The sequence below is a fragment of the Paramormyrops kingsleyae genome, chromosome 20 (genome assembly GCF_048594095.1).
Source record: "Paramormyrops kingsleyae isolate MSU_618 chromosome 20, PKINGS_0.4, whole genome shotgun sequence".
Lineage (NCBI taxonomy): Eukaryota > Metazoa > Chordata > Actinopteri > Osteoglossiformes > Mormyridae > Paramormyrops > Paramormyrops kingsleyae.
Window position 1 is genome coordinate 16,827,166 of NC_132816.1, and position 19,423 is coordinate 16,846,588.

A 19,423-nucleotide genomic window follows, 5' to 3' on the forward strand; every position below is an offset into this window, starting at 1 on the left:
CAGTGATGAAAGAAAAATAACGTGAAGTGAAGATTGCCCCCAGGAAAAAAACATTTGAACAAGTGTTGGATTCAAGCAACTAGGGGAGGCAGGACCAAGACATCCGAATGGTTGGTCCCGCCTCCTCTACAATATGATTGGTTATCGCTGTGAACCAATTATTTTTCATTCTGCCCTCAGAACATTTTTGTATAGACTCCCATGAGCTGAGATATAAGGCCAATGAGATCTAGACACATGTACACATACATCAGCAGCTCTTAATAGGCAGTGTTTCCAACAGGCCATGTAGTAGGTAATATTGCCTGTGCTTTTATAATGAAACAATCAGTTCTTCAACAACATGCACCATTTGGCCTTCAAAAAAATCATCTTAAACTGATCTCAAATGCCACAACCAGAAAGCTCCAGAATACCAAAGATCTAACCTAAATGTGATTTTATTACTGGGACATTAAGCCCAAACTTTTTCAAATTTAAATAGATAAAAATGCTTTGAGGCAAATCCCAAAGAGAGGTTTTAGACTATGCTGTGTCTGGTTTTTCTTTCAGTGCAATTTTGTTTTTTTTTTTTTATTTTATTTTATTTTCCCGGACAATAATTTGCCTTTGTCCCATGCAGCAATTATATCAACAGGCTATTACAGGCCTCTCCTGTGGCAGTTCAACATCTGTGACAAAATGCCATTTAAGACTCTGGTCCTTCACCAGTCCTTGAGCCTAAAATTTAAGTCTTACAGGGGCTTTGTCTGCTTCCTCCTTCATCTCCCTCAATCTTGGTTTCTCCCTCGTGCTCTCTTCCTCTCCTTCATCCTCCCTTTCTCCCTCCCTCCATCACCATGAAAGACAGAAAGCGTGTAACACACAGCGCCGAATTTATGCAACAAGTGGAGACCACACTGATCAGTCGCACTGGGAGCCGTTGCCATACCAACCATCCACTGACTCGAAATGGGAAAACAAGAGCCCGTGTGTTCGGGCGGCTTCTGATGACCAGGGAGAAAAAGAGAGAGGGGAAAAAAGTAATAATGAACGTGCCTTTTCATACATGGATCCTTAACCATGAAAACAGCGGCACAAATCCGCACTGCCTCCCGCCAGGCAACACCCAACATGCCCACACGCCGATCTCCGTCCTTTATAGATGGCCCGTAAGGACATATATTGCGACAATTTGAATACATTTTTAATGAGCATTTATGCTCAGAAGCTGAATTCTCTCAAGCATGCACATTCAGGCAATTCAGATCCTTAAAGAGGACAGTGTCTAGGACCAGAGACAAAGATATACATTCTGGACACCCTGACAAAATTTCACCTTGCCCCCCTCCCCAATTATGTAATTGTACATTTTTTCATACCTAAGGGCCCCTGTAAATTGCCAGGGCTTCCATACCTCTACTGCAACCCTGCTATGACCTATGAGTAACTAATGTGCTAAGCCTACTTAACACATGCATGTCAGCCCTATATATATTCCCACTGCACACATGTAAGCACTGACTTATTTATCCTATTAACTCCGTATCACCTGCCACTTTACTGGAAAATGGATCTTTGTGATTAATGTTTATTGTTGAATGTTTTCTCTCTTTGTACTTATGTCCCCAGTATCACAGTCTTGGGGCTAGTCACTAATATTTCACTACAAATTGTACTGAGCATAATAGTGCATGTGACAAATAAAACATTGTTACCTGATCAGTTGATTAATCGATTGATTGATGCATTGAGTTGTTGAGATATTGACAGCAGGCATACTTAGTTGGACACACTTAACTGGCAGGAAATGTTTTGCACCAGAGACATATTATTCAAACATACAGTTTATTCCCCATATAACATGCAGAATTAACAACAGTAATGTTGACATGGAAGAGAACTTCTGCTGTCACAAAACCAAGCTGCTGGAGGTGGACTACAGATCCATCGATCTTTGTCACGAAGGAGGTGGGTGTGAAGTTCTGTTCAGTTCCTGCAGTTTGTTCTCGATTCAGATCCATCATCAAAAAAAGAAAAAGTTAGAAATTGAGTATGAGCGAGACCCTTCTCTGGATGACGCGCTGTGAAATTGGGTGACATTTTGAAGAACATCTGCTTTGACGGCAGCTGGTTATTTGCCCGGAGGCGTTCTAGTCTGTGGAAAAGGATGGAGTAAAGTGGTCCTTTGGGCAGCCTACACCCCACGAGCAGCGTGGGGAGACAATATTCAAGACACCAGCGTGAATCCACATCAGCCGCTGCATGTGCTGGTCTCTCGGCATTCGGCAAATACTCGTTTTTGCCGGTCCTGCGTCCATGTTGTCAGGATCACTAGTCTCCCAAGTAGATGAAGAAGGATTTACCCGCTGTCTTCTTCAGATTATTAAATCCACAAGCACATGCAAAAATATGAATGTATGTGAACGTAAAGCCCCCACTTACAAGCTTCTTAAATCACGTCGCATTAAACGGGCATGCGGGCTTTCTTGGGGGTGGGGCTGTAGTTCCTTGCCAAGAGGCCGTTATCCAGGGCAGTATGTTCTACGCGTCATTTGTCGTTAGCCTCGTTTTCTAAAGGCACCGCACTCAAGCAGCACTTCACGACTGGTGGGGGGGGACATGCCTGCGGACGTTTTTCTGTTTCCAAAGCGTTCCTCTTCACGAAGCGCAACCTGCGCTCTCGGCTCGAAAAGCCGTGACCGTGACTCATTAACCATGTCAAAGACAGCGATGTCTGCAGATTTGGATAATGCAACAGACGCGACCAATGGTACGTTTCTTCACCAGGTTCCATGGAGCGTACTGGGATGTGGTCCCACACAGCCAGGGAAGTGTACAAACCAAACTCATACCGTGACTCATTCTTAAAAGGATAACCAAGCTGGCTGAAGGCCCTAACGAAACAGAGGTAGTCTGCTTCCTCTCCCGTGACCAGAGCGATGGTAAACCAAGCATGGCTGTCAAGACAACCGTGTACTGCTCTGGGACATTTCAGGACGGGAGACATCTTTCTCCACCCACAGAAAGCCAAACAATCCAAAAAGAGAAGATAAGTCACCATATGATGGGTGATTGTTCACTTCAACTCTATAATAAACTTATTATTACTCTAGTTCAGAGGTAGAAATTTCAAGTCCAGAAAGTACAAATCCAGGCCAAGATTTTGTTCCAACCAACCAGTTGAGTACTCTGAAACTGTCACTCTTTATACTCAACTGGATGGTTGGAACACAATCTTGGTCTGGATTTTTACTTTCTGGGCCTGAACTATCTACCTCTGCTCTAGTTAAATGACAGAGTACCACGAGTACCGGTCGGAGTCCATATGGCACTCTAAGCAAGCCTTACCACCGGCGCCCAATGTCCGAGACAAAGTATCATTGGCTTGCTAAGTCGATGTTCTCTCTACTTCACACAATGAGTGAACCAGGACTGAGTCCCACAGATTTCCACTTTGCACTTACACTCATAATATAGGCGTATAGTAATACAAGTTTTCACAGCAATTCATGGCCCAGGCTTGCATTCCTGTGTATCAGTGAAAGCCTGCGGGACTACAGTGATGCAGTGACGGTAAAGCCTGCGAGACTAATGTGATGCAGTGACGGTAAAGCCTGCGAGACTACAGTGATGCAGTGACGGTAAAGCCTTCAAAACTACAGTGATGCAGTGACAGTAAAGCCTGCAAGACTACAGTGACGCAGTGACGCAAAGCCTGCGAGACCTCAGTGATGCAGTGACGGTAAAGCCTGCGAGACCTCAGTGACACAAAGCCTACGAGACCTCAGTAATGCAGTGACGCAAAGCCTGCGAGACCTCAGTGATGCAGTGACGGTAAACCCTGCGAGACCTCAGTGATGCAGTGACGGTAAACCCTGCGAGACTACTACCCTCTCCTGTAATAAGACAGTCTACCCTCAATTACACTGTTTAATCGTCAGATCATGTATCCAGTAATGAAGAATATTTGTTTTCAAAACAATAGTCATCTCTAGACAATATTCACAAAACTTTCTGGATCTACTGTCCAGCTACTGACAGAAAGTCAGGGGGGGTGTTTTCTGTCCTCTATTTTGCTCATAAACTGCCTTCAAACATTAAAAACCAAGCCTTTTAATCTCGGGTGAGATGAATGCACAGTCAGCTCCCTGCTCAAAATATACGAGACAGCATTCTTATTTACTCGCCTTGTGTGTTTTCTTGACTGGGACTTACACAGCGCGGTGGATTTTATTTACCATTGTCTTCCTCTGATCAAATTCTCAGCTGCCGCGGGAGGGGGGGGGGGCAGCTGCCAGGGAATAAATTGTATTCTGCACTCTGCCCTGGAACCACTGCAGTCGCACAGATTTCCCGACAAGTAACCCTGTTGGTTCCTGCCTTTATTAGCATGATGGAACAACATAAATATAAAGCATCATAATGCAGAAAACAGGCAACCGCATGAAAAATGCAAAGGTAACAGCACAGCAGGGGAAGCTCACATTTTTCATACTGAATCAAGACCAGCCATCTATCTCCACAGTGTTTATCCTGGTGGCAGGAACCTCCTCCAAGCAGCATAGGGCTTCAGACAGGGGTACAGCCTGGCCAGTCAATTTCGAGACACTATTTAGAGAAGCCTGGAAGCTTCATCCTTTAGGCCATATGCATTGCTTACGAGGGTGACCATTGCTAACCGCTCACTTTACTTTAGGTACTTTTACCAACCCCCGTCACTGAACATCTTTTACAGTTATTCAGTTATTGATATGCTCCTCTCTATTTTCTATTTTATAGTAATTTTATCTTAATTTATTTTACTTTCATTCTTATGTGTATTATAATTTTATTCTTGCTTGATACACCGCTTTCCTTTTGTCTTTGTATTACATGCACTGCCCGGCCAAAAAAAAAGTTGCCATTTGAATTTAGATCATCAAATGCTTAAGAGCCAATGACTGGATCATTATTACAGCTCAGCGACATTATGCAGCAATAAAGTAAAGTCAGCTGAGAACCTGAATCTACTGAATGGTCAGGTTACACCTCCATCCATCATCAATGGATTTTTTTCTTCCCTGTTGGCATGGGTATAGAATGCCAAGATTCACTTTGTTTGAATTGTCAAAGAGTGGTTCAGGGAGCATGAGGAATCATTTTCACGTATGACTTGGTCACCAGAGAGTTGTGGCCTTAACCTCATTGGGTCTCTGGGATGTGATGAAGGAGGCTTTATGGAGGTTCAACTCACTTGTCAATACAGGATCTCGGTGATAAATTAATGCAAATCTGGATGAAAATAAAGGATGAGATGTTGCATAAGCTTGTGGAAACGATGTCATGGCAAATGTGCGCCATAATCAATGCTAAAGACGGTCCAACGAAAAATTCAAATGGCTGAGTAGTGTATTTTGACTAGGGAGACGACTTTATCCATATCAGGATGGACAGTATGAGCTAGGATCGGGTGTGTAAACCATTTCAATTAAAAGGACCTGGATTTCACTTAAGTACCGAGTTCTTGCTGTGTGCTGATTGGTCAGTCTACTATAATCATGCATGTGTCACTAATGCTAATGTGAAACAGCTGGACGAGTCTTTCAGTCAAAGAGACATATCAGTAAAAGGAGACGACTAATCAAACAATTCAGCCAAACATGGGAGCCTTTGAGTTTTAAAGCAGTTCGTAAAACCCGAAGTAGCTCAGTGTCTCTCCTGACATGGATTAGGTGGTCAACCTAATTCCGACAAGCAAAATCCGGGAAGCAGGTGAAAAGGCATCTCTCTGCACAGTGATATACTGTATGACTGCGTATCAACCAAATAAAAATCTGAAACTTGGACTCCACATCTTTCCATTGCAGGAAGAAGCCAGAGGACCAAAGCGAGGTGGGATTTGAACCCACAACCCTGGAGGCAACAGTGCCAACATGCCACCTGTAACCACAGCAACAGGGGATAAAAACAATCCCTCAGATAGGGGTACAGGCACGAACAAAAAATACAGGGCAGCATCTGAAAATGTCTGACCGTGCATATATAGTGTGAACAAGAAAAGCCCCAGTGCATTGTGGGTACACACACTTAGCAACGGAGGCATCAGAAGTTAACATCTGAGCAACACCGTCACATGTACTACATATATCGCCAACAGGCACATGAGGAACACACCTCCAGCTATCGGTAGAGATTCCATAGCAGAACTGAAAAACTGGAAAACTTGCGGGAGCCCCGCGAGTCTATTGGAGCTGGCGGCGGTCACGTTAAAGGGACTCCCAGGAGGCAAACAGCAGTATGCCCCACTGGAGACCCAAAGTCTAGCCTGCGGGCGATTCCAGGAGGACATAACAAACAGCCTGTGTTTGGTCTCCACGGAAACATGGAGGGAATGCAAAATGAATGCAAAAGGAACTCGTAAAAAATTCCAGTACCGTCAGGTATATCCTGAGGTGAACGAGGTATAGCCAGGGAAGGCAGCAAACAAACCATGAGCAGCTTCTGGATGACTGTCATACAAGCTGTTAGGCTCTAATGCCGCTGTCAGTTATGTACAGCGAACAGACGCACCTCGGACACACTGTGCCTCAGTAGCCTGACAGGGAGCTCGAGTAGATGCAGACCCAGATAAAACACAGGCAGGAGAATCGGAGCAGATCCTCTGAGGTCAGCTCTCCGGGGGGATGAAGGGTGACACCAGCAAGGCCCTGGAAGAGATCAGGGGACAAAGCAGATACCGGCATCCCCAGCCGTCCAAGTGTGGTATCACCAATCAAAAGCCACAAAAGAACCAGATAAAATGTGATGCCGAGGGAACTTTATGGGGACACCGCTGAGTCCCTATGGGGACACCGCTGAGGCAAGATATAAATGCTAAAAAATAAAATAAATGTGACACGGCTAAGGGAAAAGCCACGAGGGGATGCAGGGCTCATCTTAATGTCATAACGACAAGCGAAGGGCCCTTGTGACTCGCGTGGCAACAGAGGCCGCTGGAGTATGAACTTCCTGTTTGGTCCAAGCGGGAGGTGAGCACCTGGAGCTGTGCAGACCTTCCTTACCCAGAGAATATAATATAAGTGGCCTAGTTACTACGGCTGGTTACGCAAACACTTTCTGACTGTCAAAAATAAAACGATAACGTTTGGGGACGCGAGTTCTCGACCTTGCGCCCGTATGTAGGTCGACCGTGCGGCAGCCGTTCCTTGTGGGGCTGAAGAAGCTCGGCGACGAAGGGCAGCACTCTTCTGAAATGATGATCTGGCCTGATTCACAGCACAGTCATAAGCGAGTGGAGAGGGAGAAAGGGAGCTTGAGCGAGACTCCGTGGAGAGGCATCGGCAGGAACATATTATTTTATTCGATATGTTTCCAGGGGCCTGGGACTCAGGAGGTTACGGGGAGAGGTGGCATCAGACCTGGAGAGGCAGGAGTAGACGGCAATGAGGTGCCGACTCTCAACAGTCAGGAGCCACAGCAACGGCACCAACATCAACAAAAGTGAATCCGTACGAAGATGCAGGTGTTACGAACTCGACCGGATTTGGCATTGCCGCGGCATGATGCAGACAGAAATGGTGGACGACCCACTGGCGGATTCACGGGACAACAGAAGGGTTTATTAAATGAACTACAAAACAAAGGATTATGGGGGGGGGGGGGTCAAAGGTAAATGGGGATAAACAAAGACTAATTGCAAAAACGGGGCAGGTAAGCATACAGACTTCACAAACATCCAACAATCACAATCAACGAACCACTTGCGAACTAAACAGAGGCAGGGATTTAAATACAGAGGGGCAGGTGAGATTAATTAAGAAGGTTTGGGAAAACAGGGCACAGGTGAAACTAATTAACTCAAAGGAACTACACAGGGAAACTAAGAACTAACCAATGAAACAGGGGGAAACAGAATCTAACACTGGGGGTAACAAAACCGATAAAACACAACTAAGGCTCAAAGGAAGAAACCAAAACTGAATACAAAAATCACCAGACACAGGAACTATAAAAACTCATACAAATGAAACACTAGGGAACAAAATACAAAAACAAAGGGGGGGCGGGATTCAAACCTGCAACAGAGCGGTTCACAGACAATCACATGCTCAACAAATTGAGCCATGCAGCCAATTGGAAGCAGGGAAAACACAAAAACTTACAACAGGAGGGACAGGATGACCAGCGACGCCTGCTGGCCGAACAGGGAAGGGACACAGAGTGGAACAGGAGCTGACCCTGACAGTAGGTTCCCCACAGCTTGATGTGCCAAATGTAGTCGGGTCACGTCTTATTGGATGTAGTTGTGTGGTGTTTGAGGCGTATGTTCCTTTGGGAGAGAAGGACTACAGTGACGTCACTTTGTAGTACAAGAATGAGCTTTGCAAAGCTCATTGGGATTGCTGTGCGTACGTGACTGGGAAAACAGCCGGGAGTTTGTCGGAGCGGCCGTTGGGTGCTGAGTAGCTGCAGGTAACTTTTTGTAAGTACAGAAATGCGAACATAAAATACTTGGTGACGGTTGTAGAACTCTGTATGAAGATGGATGCGTGGTTTTCTTTAACTATTTGTGAAGGGAAGTATCCAGAGTAAGCGGGCTGTTAATGCATAGTAATACTTTCTTTCATATAAGATTATCGTCGTTTTGTGGGTCGAACACTATGCATGGTAATGGCGGGTTGTCTAGGTGGACGATATTAGCGGATTTATAAATGTTATTTTATTTCAATTATTTTATTTTGTTTAGTTCTGAGTCATCCAGAGGATTGAGAACCTACAGAAGTTACTTGCGGGGGTAACTAAGTTGTAAGTATTCCGATGTCTAATGTAAACGTAGGTAGTACATGACAAATGTATCGTGTTTGACGCTTATGGAGCTTGTGTTTTGTCCTCGTAGTGTCACCACTGCCGTTCATTTTGTACTACTTTAGGAGCATACGGAGTATTTTTATTTTGCACCTCGAGTGTGGTATTTAAATATTTGTTTGATATTTCCGGAGTGTAAGGGGAGAAATACGTTTTTGCCAAATTAAACCCAAATAACATTGTGTATGTTATTTCTGTGCCTTTTCTGTATTCTTTTGTTTGTTACACGTTGTGAAGGAAACCGACTAGACCCTCTTAGTAGTGTAGCAGATAATAAAGATCCCCATTAATTAAAATATATTTGTTGGTGGCGTGTGTCTCAGTATTCCGTGTCGACAAAACAAATAAGAACTGTTAGAAGATGTGCAGGCCTTTGACAAGTACCATGGAAAAAGGGACTTTAGCCACAAGCCAAAATAGGTAGATGACGCCCTTTGGAGTGATAGCTTTGCAAACGGTTCAGCCAGGAAATCAGCGCGTCCACGTTACATAGAGTGAATCAGACAAATAGTAGTTGCTCTTAGGTTCCCAGTTTTCCACGTAAGCGTCAAAAGTATTATATCTGTGGTTATCTGTGGTCAGTGACCAATGAGATGTGCCAGACTTATGCATAGGTTTGATTAACAATCGCCCTGCACTGCAGGAAATGAAACTGCATGATGTGTATCAGAAGCTTCTTGCACGTTACCCACATATATAGTTGCACAAGGTGCATATTCTGCACTGTGGATGTAGTTCTTTATGACGAAGCACATCCTGTCAGGGAAGAACCTATCCATGTTTTGGTAGCAATTATCCATTTAGAGCCATGATGATTTGGAGCCTGTCCCGGGAGCCGTATGGTATAAGACAGGGAACAGCTTTGACCGGACACAAAATCAATCGCGGGGAATTCAGAATACAGTTCAGTGTCACCAGTTCAATCTTAACTATGCTGGTTTTGGTTGGGAGGTGGGAGCTGAAGCTGAAAAGCCACCTAAAATAAAATATGGGGAAAATGTTAGGCCCAAACCAGGACCACATCTGAAAGCACCATACTGCCTGAGCTGGAATTAAAAATGTGTTTTTTAATCCTTGCTGTGGTTAATTCACTCTTATTGGTGTGCATGATTGATTCCCTCTGCATCTAATTTGAGCATTGTTGTTATTTCCAGTCAAAGAAAATTTGATCAGGTGGGGTTAAATGAAATCACGCGAGCCGAGTTCAGTGCTCAATCACCTGCTCCCATCGCGGCCCATGGAAGAGAAGTACGGATGTCTGAAATGACGACTATAGCATCATTCTCTCGAAGACGCACCTCTTCCTCAAAAAAAAATAAAAATAGGAAATTACCCTAAATAAAATCACGGGAGCCTCAGCCCGGCTAATCTCATCAAACACTAAACTGCCAACACGCATTTATCAAATTTCAAGTTCATCCTTCCGAAACAGGTTCCTGGCAGAGCCTTCAAGTGCTACAGAATACCTGTTGAGTATATTCTGCCATCTTGTTCAGTCTACTGGACCAAAAATATCTGATGAGCCTTTTCCTCAGATTTTCCACTTAAGGAGAATTTGTGAAGCATTTTTCTGTCTGGTCCAGAGTGCAGGATTATCGCTAGTGACCTCCAAAAGCTGAATGGTTTCGTTAGTATAAAGGTCACAGAAAGACGACAAATCGTTAAGACAGAAGATGGACGCTTTCTGAGCCATGTGCCTGGCCAGATGCCTTCTGGCTCGCCTTAAGTGATGTTTTTGGAGTGAGGAAGCTAGGGGTGACGAGGAAGGGTCATCTTCACACCTCAATCATCTATACCTTCCTTGCCAAACTCTTCCACAGACATTTGTCACCATCTAAAGACAAGATCTATCAAAACCAAGATTTTATCTACAGGTGAGGCCGCACTGCATACCCCGATAAACCAAACGTAGCATATCCTGATTCTCCAGATGCTTCTTCCTGATCACAGGCCCCTTTCGATCTCCGGTCTTGTGATGCTTTTTCGGGTGGGGGCTGAGGGGACTCACTGTGTGCTCCCTTAATTAACTGTGACACGGTGAATTTTTACAGGCACTATAATAAGTTTAATAAAATAGAAGTGTCTTATTTTAGATGCAGAATTAATGAGGCTACGACTTTTCTGCTTAATTACAGAAAGTGTGAAAATGAGATTGGATATTTAAACCCCGCTATGACCCCACTTTGCTGATTACAGCTGTGCAGCTTTCAGACTGGCCACTGACAAATAATGGACCAAAATGTCAGGGCCTGTCAGATAATTATCAAGTTAGGTTGGCACATAACAACAGAAAACATTTGTGTCTCCTAATGGCAGCATGTAAAGCATGGCCATATTTGTCCTCTTATGGAACTGCCATTGAAGAAGTGACTCGATGTCCTTTTGTACGTAATTTTATGATGCGGGGAAATTTTTATGTGATGGATTTTATATTATGAGGGAAAGGACAAAAAAGGCATGACATCAAAGACGCACCCTTGGCAATGCAAGTGTGTGGAAACACAACATGTTCTCCTAACTTGTGGTGAATCTCAATACGCGTAATTTGACTGTACTTGTGTTCTCTTGTACCCGTTTTATGTCACCTTCCATTGCCGAAGACCAGGTCCAATACTAAGAACAGAAGTACAGAGGATGGTAAAAATCCCCAGATGTTGGTCTTGCTCTGCCCCAAATATCAAGGGTACATCAGTTGCATCCTCATCGAACAAGACCAAGCCCATAAATCATTGCACCCAAGTTGTTGGATGGCAAGTTAGCAAGCTTGGTCTTGCCCAGACCACAAGTACGGTCTTTGCATTCTTGGTGTTGAGATTCCCCCTTGGTCTGGAGATGGGAACTGTTGGGCAAAAGACAGAACCCAGGGGTCCATCCTCTGCACCGAAAGCTTTGAGCAGTAGAGAACAGCAGTCAATAAACGCCGTTCTCCCCAGCGACGCCTGAACTCCCCTTCCTGGCTTTTCTCGCACTTCTCGACACTGCCTGGCCATTCAGCAAGTCGTTATCTCAATAGGTTAGAGCCCCTTGATATCCGAGGCTGTCAGGCTGCTACCTCAGAGCCAACTGACAGCCCCCCCCCCCCCCTCCCCCAGTAAAGGCTAGAGGGACATGAGTCTCCAGGGCAGTTCTGGAGGGGTGTGTGACGATGAGGATGAGTCTGCCGGCCACCGCTTCACTGTAGCAGAAACGTGTGGATAGGCTCCGGTGGGTCAGCCAGCCGGTCGAATCCTGATGTTGGCTAAAGGTGGGGGGGGGGTCCTGAGGTGGCAAGACCGCTTGCAAAGCAGCCGGGGAGTGGGGGGGAGGACTGGAAGCATACCACTGCTGGCATTTCATTAGCGGCTGTGCAAAGGCTGCTTATTCTGAATAGCTGATAACCCATCTTCCAAGCCATGTACCTCCCTGTGGGGCAAATCTAGAAAACGTGATCCTGAATGTGGGGTTATCCTTCTATCCTGCCTTCTAATCAGCGTCCGCCGTGTGAATGGCATAGCAACGGTCAGCCCGTCCACAGAGCTGGGCCCAAAGCAGGCCGGGTAGGTTAAACAACAAACAAACAAGACACAAGGCCCAAGGCAGTTTATCGTCCGCATACAGACCTGGACTCGCTCTTCCTAGATGGTTATATTTGCCACACGAGCGGAGAATCTTCCTTTTAATTCTGTGCCAGCGCTGAGACCCAGTGCAGGGCCCCTGCGTGATTAATGCGTCTCCTATCTCCTGAAATTGCTCAGCGAATTGCCAGTGCAGGCCAGCAAAACATTGGCAAAAGCGGCACCGAATCTGAGGCTGCGCCTCCAACAGCACTCATGTCAACACCAGAGACACATCAATGTCAGAATTCTGTTACCCTCGGATCTCTACTTCAGTTTAATCTGCAGTTGCGATAAAAAAAAAAAAACAGTTCTGAGTCGTTATAGCGAAGGACAAGATACCATCCAATTTTGGCATTTTCTTGAAAACCCCTTGCAGGATTCGGAAGTGAGCTCCCAGCCATTCGAGTAATAGTGTAAACTGAATTTTATCAGCAGTATTCTGCTCTGATGGATGCCTACACTTATACCCATAAACATCAGCCACTATGCTACAAGCAGTGACTGGTACGTCAGCCTATTGTTCACCAGCTAACTGACTGGAACAGTGTTCCCCTAACTTGACTCCCAATATCTTCTCTGTCCATCCTACCTTATTCTGAACTACTGGTACCCATTGTTTGCTATTTATAACTCCGTTACTCACCTTTCTCCCTGAATAAATAGCAGGCAAACTAGATATGTTTTTAAGACATGTCTTGGCTTGGTTAGTTTACCAGCAGCTACAACTGGGCTTCTAATTCCAGGGCTAGTCACCAGTCTAGCCCCTGCAAGTGTCCCAGTACCATCGCTTTAAGGCAACATTTAGTAAAACCACTCACCGAAATCCATCTATCCACGCGTCTTCCAACCAAGTACTCTGTACAGGATCACAGAGAGCCTGGAGCTTATCTCAGACAGCACAGGGCACAAGGGACACCCCACAGAGGATGCCACTCTATCCCAGAAGACACACACACACACCTCACACTACGGGCAAATTAGAGATGCCAGTTCTCCCAATCGCATTTCTTTGGACTGCAGGATGGAGTAGAGGTACGTGGAGGAGACCCACACACCTGAACTCCCTGATTTACGTACCCCTTCTGCTCTTTCCAGTCTCGACATTTCCAATCACTGGGTTTATATGTGAGCAGGGAGACAGAAACGGAAAAAAAAAAAAAAATCATGACACCCACACATAATACCGCTCCCGGTCGCCCTTAATAGATGGGGAAGTATACATCGGCACTAATTCAAAACGACTCACTGAAGGTTTTGAATGAGCACAGGACCTGCTCCATACCCTTACATCTCTTTAAACAAGAGAGAAAAAAATTACATTAAACAATTTGCAAAGATAAGTGAGAGACGGGCAGCAGGGAAGAGAAAAGATTACATCAATAAAATTACTATAGTCAGGGTGCAGATGAAATTAACTCGTAAAACCAGGAACACGGATAATATTTTTTTCTGCCTATTCAGAAGGCATAATATGAGTTATACAAAATATGTACAGCATTTAATGACCTAACAGAGGTACTTATGCACAGAATCTTATGCATACAGTTATTTAAATGATTGTTTTCTTCATGTATGCGGTTAATTGTTTATTGGAACAATTATACCTTGCTGAGTACCATGAATTTTCCTGTAATTACAATGTGGTACAATCAACGATTGGGATTACCTACACAGTTTCCCCCAAGGTCCTTTATGTGCATTTTATGGTGGTCTGATAAAGGGCACCCAAAATTAGGCTCTGTGTTGCACGCATTACAGAACCTTAATAATGGTTTGGGAAAATCTGACAATTTACTTCAGATTGGCTTAAGGTCAGGCGTCTGTGACGAGCCCAGTCAAATGGCCTTCTTTACGCTAATGCTCGGGTAATTAAGCCCACATTTATCTTTTATTCAAATACCCCATTCGTGATTAAGAAACATTAACATCCAGCGTAATATCCCTAAAAATAGATCACGCATGAACTGCAAGGTCACAGGACAGGAAACGTTGATATTGTACAGATGAAACTCGTACATTATCATTTTTTCACGATTAGAGGAAAGAGAGGTAGTGGCTAGAATGGAGACAGACTGCAGTGGCCCTTCGATTAGAGCATGGGTGGCCAATCTTATCCAGAAGGGGCCGCTGTTTGTGACGGGTTTTCGCTGCAACTCCCAAGTTAGATTCCTGATTATAAGACTGATTGGCTGAACAGTCCTCACACCTGGGCTTTAATAGCCGACCTAAAAGTTATCCCGAAAACCTGCGGGTGTGTGGCCCGATTTGCCCAAACTGATTAATATTAACTTTTGTGCTTTACAGGTGCTAAGTGCCCTGCACCATGGTGACAGCCCTCCATCTTCAGTAGTCATGACTCTAAGTCACCAGGCACTGCAATTTTCTCATTCTTCAGCTGGGGGCACCACTGTTACCCTACAGTTCAAGGATTCTGGATTCAAATCTTAACCACTTTGGTCTGGCATTGTGTTTGTGCAGGCTAATTCCATGCATGTCAGCTTCTTCACACGTGCTGTAGGGTACGATTTCCCCAATCAGTTGTCCCCAGGTGAGCATCAACAAGTTAGGCCTGTGATCGGAAATCAGCAAGTTAGGCCTGTGATCGGAAGCTCACCAGTGTGAGTCTCAGCACCACAGTCACATCTCTGGTGGACCCCCAGAAATGGCCCAGTGGCACCAATTAAATAGCTGGCCCTGCGCTCGGACCTGACTATCAACAATATATATGTATGTATCTCAAAGGAGAGCATGATGGGATATGTGAAAAGCTTCTCGGTGTACCTGTTCTAGCGCAATGGCAAATAAAGGGTAACTTCATTTCTACACAAAGCTTCAAATCTGTGCTTTAGAAAGAAATCTGGATCATCTATTATTAAGTTTTTCAAATCCCCCCCCCCCCCCCCCCCCCCCCCCCCACATCAGCAAACAGTGGGGGGTGGTAGGGGGGCATGACTTTTAATGCCTCACCCCACTTGGCTTCCTGTGGATATCCTCCACTGCAAGTGCACTCCTTACCCCGCTGGATCTATTGATTACTGTGGTGGGGGGAAGGGGGGCGTTGGATGGATGGAGGGGAGTTGTCAAGTGTGAATCCATACCTCACAGCGATGCAATGCAAGGCTACAAATCCCATCTAATATTTCTCCCGTGAGCAACAAGCACAAGGGAGACATGAAATAAACAGACACTGTGCGTTCACATCCTGGCCAGTGATTCCGCACAACAGCTTCCCATATGGGTCTATGGTCATACAGGGATAGTTGGGATAGCTATCCAGACAGAAGGAAACGGCATCTGATTCCTGCCCCACCCTCAGTACCCACAATCCCCTGCTCTACCCAGCAGTGTGAGCTGGAACAGTCACTGTGGGCTGGATGGCAACAAAAGAGCAAGGTAAAGGTCATTCTGGAGAGGAGGCGAGCCAACCAGGCCCACTGAGGAGGCCGGCAGAGGCATATCGATCCTACTGTCTTATCAAATCTCGGGTTGAATGAGACCAGAGATCTCGCTGCTTCTAATAAAAGGGAAGGAACACAGAATAGCAATTGGAAAAGATTCATGCCTGACGTTATTTGGTTACGGAGAATGTGTATGAATGGCAGTGTTTCGTAAGTACAATCTCAGAAAAAAGGGTAAAGATTTGTACCTTTGCTTGTCAGTGGGGCTGGACCCTTGTAATTGTACCTTCTAAGGTACAGAAATTGACTGAGAAACATCTCAAAGGTACAAACAGCATTAATATACCATCAAGGGTACAGATTAATGTTCCTCAATAAAAAGGTACAATCACCTACAGCTAAGGGTACAATTGGCAGACCCTTGAGGGTACAGCCCCAATGACAAGCAAAGGTACAAATGTTTACCGGTTCTTCTGAGAGTGTAGGGAATTTCCATATTCTGGAGTAATCGGGCAGTTTAGGAGTTAAATGTTGCAATAATTTCTTAGCTCAGAAATGGCTTTGGGATGATGTTTGAATAAGGTACTTATTCTGAACATTATAAATGAAATAAAAACATCTTACATTTTAAAAAGGTCCATATGTATTTATGGAAAATTATTTTAGATAAGGCAGTCTCATAAACAAATGTAAAATTGTTTACACAGCAGAAAACTAATACGCTACTCCACTAAGACAGAGGTTTAATAAACTCTAACAGGCTGCAATACGTAGCCTATATTGACTCTATCACAAATATACATACTATGTTATTGCGTCTATTTCCACTTTCTGAGTTTCTGTAAACCGATTTTAAAAACCCTCTGTAAAAGAACTGCAACAAATCGAGCGCGTTAAAAACGTAAATAGGCCTATCCCATATATCACATTTTTGCTATATATAATCTTTCATTTTTGAGTCGTGTTGAAGGTCTAAAAAATGTGCATCCAGTGGGATCGATATCAGCCTTCAGGTGGGAGCTAAAGAAATTCAAAGAAAAGGGATCTTTTTTTGTTTTGAAGTTATCGTACACTGTCAATCATTGCCTGGTTTAACGCTATAGGAAGTGGTCTAAACCTGTCTGTGATTGGCAGCGCAGGATAATCCCAACCACTGCGGTACGGAAGTCCAGTCTCCCTCTAGTTAAAAATAACACAGGCAAACCGAGAAGGGTGTTTCTGGTCTGTGTCCCTCTATCTCTATTCTGCGGTCACCATCAGCGCTAGAACACTATCCGAGCAATATGCAAGCCGTAATCTCCGGCGTGATGGCGTAATGCGCAACGATTTTCCTGTAGATGCCCTCAGTTCAACATCCCATCGTCATGTTTGGGACGATCAATGAAAAGCACAAGGAAATTTGTATTTAGAATACGATAAAAGGCAGCAGTAGATTTTAAAATAGCATGAACATTTCACCAAGCTGCTCTGCGCACTTCCACAAAATCATTGTTTAAGGGACTGGAGCGTTATTACCTTCACGGTAACACAGGATAGCGTCCAAAGGGTAGGAAAGCAATGGTTGAACAGGGCCCTTTAAATAGCAAAAAAGAGAAACTCAAAGCAAATAGCTAAATATAATGGACATCAGCTCACGAACAAACTTACCTGACAAGACTAAGTTTGTTCAGTACGTCTATAACCAACTAAAAGCGGCTGTAAAACCAAAACTTTATTAGTTCATGTAAAAAGCAATTCGTGATCAAAATCCCGTCGTGTATGGGAACACTGTAGCAATCTTAGTGTCCTTACTTTGTTCACTGGAGACGAGTTCAGATAAGTTCTGGTGGAAGACCCCCCGTACCGGTGTCATGAACCGGATGACAGCATTTGTGTGCCACCATTACAAGTGTGACAGTCGTCCAAACAAGCCTTTCCGTGCAGGTGTCCCTCGTTACGGCGGTCATTCACCGTCCATGCGGTTTGCCTCCCTTACAACATGTTCAGCATGTTCACCGGCTATAAAAACCCTAAACGTCGCCACGGGCTTGAATGACAAGCCGTTCCCAGTCAAGCTGTGTGTTGACGTACAGTAAAAAAAATGTTAGCGATTTACCATGAAATGCATGATTAATGTTTAAAAATGCTATTGAAAATAAGTCAGCATGGGGGTAAAACTCCAGTGTTTTACTTTAAAGCGTTAACGGTCGCGAAGCTGATCTTCCTGCACCTTCAGCGGCAATTAGGCCTGAATAAAATAGGTATTGTGCGATCCAGCTTGACTCAACACTTCCACCTAGCTTTCTTTCCACAGAAGACACGGTTGTTTTGGCAGAGGAGCGAAGAGCACGCAGCATCCCCCCGTCCCCTTCTGCTCCTCTCCTCGCAGAAAAACCCCAAGCGCTATCACACCTTGTGTTACCGACCATGTCCAATTTAAGCGGCTCAATATCCAAAGCCGCACCTGTCATCATTACCGCTATTTGCAGTTGCAGAGAGATTGAACGATTTTTGAGAAAGAAGCTGCATTAAACTGGGTTTACAATGCATCTTTAAACGTGCATTTCGGGAACCCAATGAAAGAGAATAATATTATCACACTATCAACCAACATTGCCTTTAAAATCAAGCACACAGTCTGAATTGTCCAACAACATAAGACCAGAGTAAGCTTACCTTCTTGCACTGCTTGAAAGGGATTGTTGGGCTCGATAAGTTTTATGGAGTGGGTGATTTTCTCACTCTGCAAAATGTCGTCGTTGAGACTAAGATCTGAGATGGCCAACTGGAAAACCTCATCGTCTCTCACGGCGTTTTCCTCAAATATGGCACCTGTTGGAAAAGTTATTGTTTGTTTGCATGTCGTTTCCTACGGTACCATGGTAATGGTCACACATTTCGCACATGGCTAAGAAAGTACATTTAATAGGCAAGGAATATCAGAGATGTGTTAAACATTTTTAACTACTAGCCGATGAAACATTTTGTCCGTGCCAAGTTATTTGACAGTTATTCATCAAGTGGTCTGCGAAATGGAAGCTGGTTTTACCGACATACAGATTTAATATGCTTATTGTACTTAGAAAATGGGATTATCTAAATATAATTTAATCTTTAACAATATATGTCTAAATATATGTTTGCTCGTTGGAGACATACCATTTAGCCTATTCGGTCTATTTATTTCCAACCTTTCCTTATCACGAACTACGATAAGTTGTCTTTTTTAGGATATTCATCTAGTCTTGGAGTAGTAGCTCATTTTTTTAAATATTCACAATTCAATATTGCTAGTTCCACTGCTGTTATAAATGACAAGCACCGTTAGCTCTAGTAGTAAACTTAATTCATACCTTAATTCTTACCAAAAGGCAAGGCTTACAATGGGTCGCGTATGGCAAATAGGACAAATTGATGGAAAACTAGAATTCCGTGGATGTATACATGGGTATGTTCACCTTATTTAGCAGAAATGAGAATGTCACATCTGTTCATTTTATTTGCCAGTGAGAACAGATTGGATCCACAGTGTTTGAGCTCGCCGTCCAATTACTGGACTTGGATGGTCAGCGGCTTTCTAAAATCGGCACATCCCCCCGCAAACCGATTTTCCCCCGACTTTCC

The 19,423-nt window shown here is 44.3% G+C and overlaps 1 protein-coding gene across 1 annotated transcript in view; it reads right to left on the minus strand.

Annotated features, from left to right (window-relative positions):
* grid1b (glutamate receptor, ionotropic, delta 1b) overlaps positions 1-19,423 on the minus strand; it is a 250,694-nt gene that overhangs the window by 227,476 nt on the left and 3,795 nt on the right. Inside the window, 1 exon segment of the mRNA XM_023830787.2 lies at positions 18,476-18,631. Within this exon segment, the coding sequence (XP_023686555.1) occupies positions 18,476-18,631 (156 nt within the window).